This window comes from Lathyrus oleraceus, chromosome 5 (assembly GCF_024323335.1).
Source record: "Lathyrus oleraceus cultivar Zhongwan6 chromosome 5, CAAS_Psat_ZW6_1.0, whole genome shotgun sequence".
Taxonomy (NCBI): domain Eukaryota; kingdom Viridiplantae; phylum Streptophyta; class Magnoliopsida; order Fabales; family Fabaceae; genus Lathyrus; species Lathyrus oleraceus.
In genome coordinates, this window is record NC_066583.1 from 67,982,407 (window position 1) to 67,984,886 (window position 2,480).

Sequence of the window (2,480 nt, forward strand, 5' to 3'; positions counted from 1 at the left end):
AAATATAATTCTCCAATAGAGATGTTACACGTCCAAATGCCTGAGTTACTATAGTATTTGCTCATTTCTAATGAATCTTAAATCCCCAATTGTAATTCATAACCTAAAAACCCCATAGAGAACACAGACAGAAATCTCACTCCATACTTGCATATTGCAAGCTGAAATGCTATAAAACAACCAACATCTAACTCATCAATATCACTAATTTGTTCAACATTCCTCAAGAATCACAAACCACTAATTTATTTCTAGAGATCATACAAGCAACAAATTGATTTGTTCCAATCTCAGTTACATATAAATATATAAAACAGTAAAGAACCAAAAGAATTCGCAGTGAATCTTGAAATATTGAACGAGAAATACACAAATTATTACTTATATTATGGTAACGCTAATGGTAAAGTGAAGAAAAATATCAAAAATCAGAACAGCGACCATTGCGTTCCCAATCGCCATACCTTGTGGGCTCAGGCCCTTTGGGTCCACCGACCTCGCCCGTTTCTTTGTTCAGATCAATTTCGTCGCCGTCATCTTCTTCTTCTTGTTCCTTTTCGCTTTGTTTAAGAGATTCTGGCGCCGGTGTCTGTGGTTGATCCCTAACGGTGTTGTTGTGGTGGTGGTGCTGAGTCGAGGAGGAGAAGAGGAGGCGTGTCACTGAGTTGGAAACAGAACGAGTCAGGTGTTCGGATCCGGTGCGGAGGAGAGTAGGGTTGGATGCGGTGGAGAGCAAGCGAGGGAAAGAGGTTGTCATTTTGCGTTTGGGGATGGCGTTTAGGCAGATGTTTGGGGAGAGACCTGAAAATTCGGACTGCAAACCGGAAACCTTTTTCTTTTTTATATTAAAGAAAAATGAAGTATTCACAAAAAAGAATAATAAAAAAATAGAAATAAAAAATGAGAAATATATTTAAAAAATGGTACTATCCTAGAAGTTTTTTTTTAAATATACAATTTTTTAAATTTTTTTCCAAAAATATCCCATTTTTCAAAAAAATTATAAAAATGGACATTTTTTGCCCTAATTTGCACTTGGGCGCCACCCTAGTTGGTGCCTACCCTTAAGGGGTAGGGCAAGTCGCCACTAGGAGTGGCGCCTACCCTTAAATCTTTTTTTTTTTAATATATTTTTTTTTAATTTTTTTAATTTTTTAATTTATATTTATTATAAATTATATTAATTTATATTAATACATATATATAAATAATATTATTTACAAGATATATATATATATATATATATATATATATATATATATATATATATTAATTTATATAGAGATTAATTGAAATACACTGTCGGTGTAAAATGGTTTTACACCATCACTTCATTATAGACGTTGGATATTAAAAGAAGTTTGACTTTTATTTTAAAAATCTATAAAGTAATACAAACGGGTGATGGTGATGAACTGACGCTGTAAAACTTTTTACACTGACAGTGTATAGTAATTAATCTCATTTATATATATTAATTTAATTTATAAGTAATTAATATTATTTATAAATTTTTGGAAAAAAAATTAATTTATATACGTGTAAATAAATAATATATTGTATATTTGTAAAATACACAATATATATATATATATATATATATATATATATATATATATATATATATATATATATATATATATATATATATATATATATATATATATATATATATAATATATATATATATATATATATATATATATATATATATATATATATTAATATATATATATATATATATATGTATATATATATATTATATATATATATATATATATATTAATATATATATATATATATATATATATATATATATATATATATATATATATTGATTTATTTATAAGTAATTAATATTATTTTCCTAGATCTTTTTAGGGTTGGTGTACAACCTAGATCTAATTAGGGTTAAGTACATTGGTGTACAACCTAGATCTTTTCCTATAAATAAAGTGTAATTTCCTTGCATTTTCTTCACCACTATTTTCTATCACTTTCTCTAACAAGTTGAGTTCATGGCATCCTCCAGACCGTCGTCATGGCAGCGAACATCATCAAGGCGCCCGGATCCTGAACCAGTAATCTTAAAAAGGGATGGGCATGTTATTTTCTCGCCTGTGAAACCCCCAATGGAGATGAAATTTTGGAACATCCGTTCGTTGGACCAACTAAAAAGGTCCTTGATGTCTTGGTTAGAGGGAGATTACGAACCTGGTGAAGTCATCAGAAGGATTCAGAGGCTTAGAAGAAGTATCTCATTTGAAACTGGAGAAACGGTATGTTCGTGGGTTGAAGTTGAAAGCGACATTGATTGCATCCAAATGATGCATGGATCAGACGACATAATGTTGACTGTTGTAATTTCCTAGATATTAATGGTTGTTTTGTTGTTGTTGTATTTGTTATTGTTCTAGTACTTGTTCTTGTTTTAGTACCTGTTTTAGTAATTGGTGTTGTAATGTTAGATGTTTGTGTTT

The 2,480-nt window shown here is 29.4% G+C and overlaps 1 protein-coding gene across 1 annotated transcript; it reads right to left on the bottom strand.

Annotated features, from left to right (window-relative positions):
• Positions 1–228: 228 nt before the first annotated feature.
• LOC127085180 (uncharacterized) lies at positions 229–869 on the bottom strand. The gene has a single exon (XM_051025740.1). It carries the CDS (start codon positions 755–757, stop codon positions 422–424), a length of 336 nt encoding a protein of 111 aa, XP_050881697.1. The 5' UTR covers positions 758–869; the 3' UTR covers positions 229–421.
• Positions 870–2,480: the final 1,611 nt, after the last annotated feature.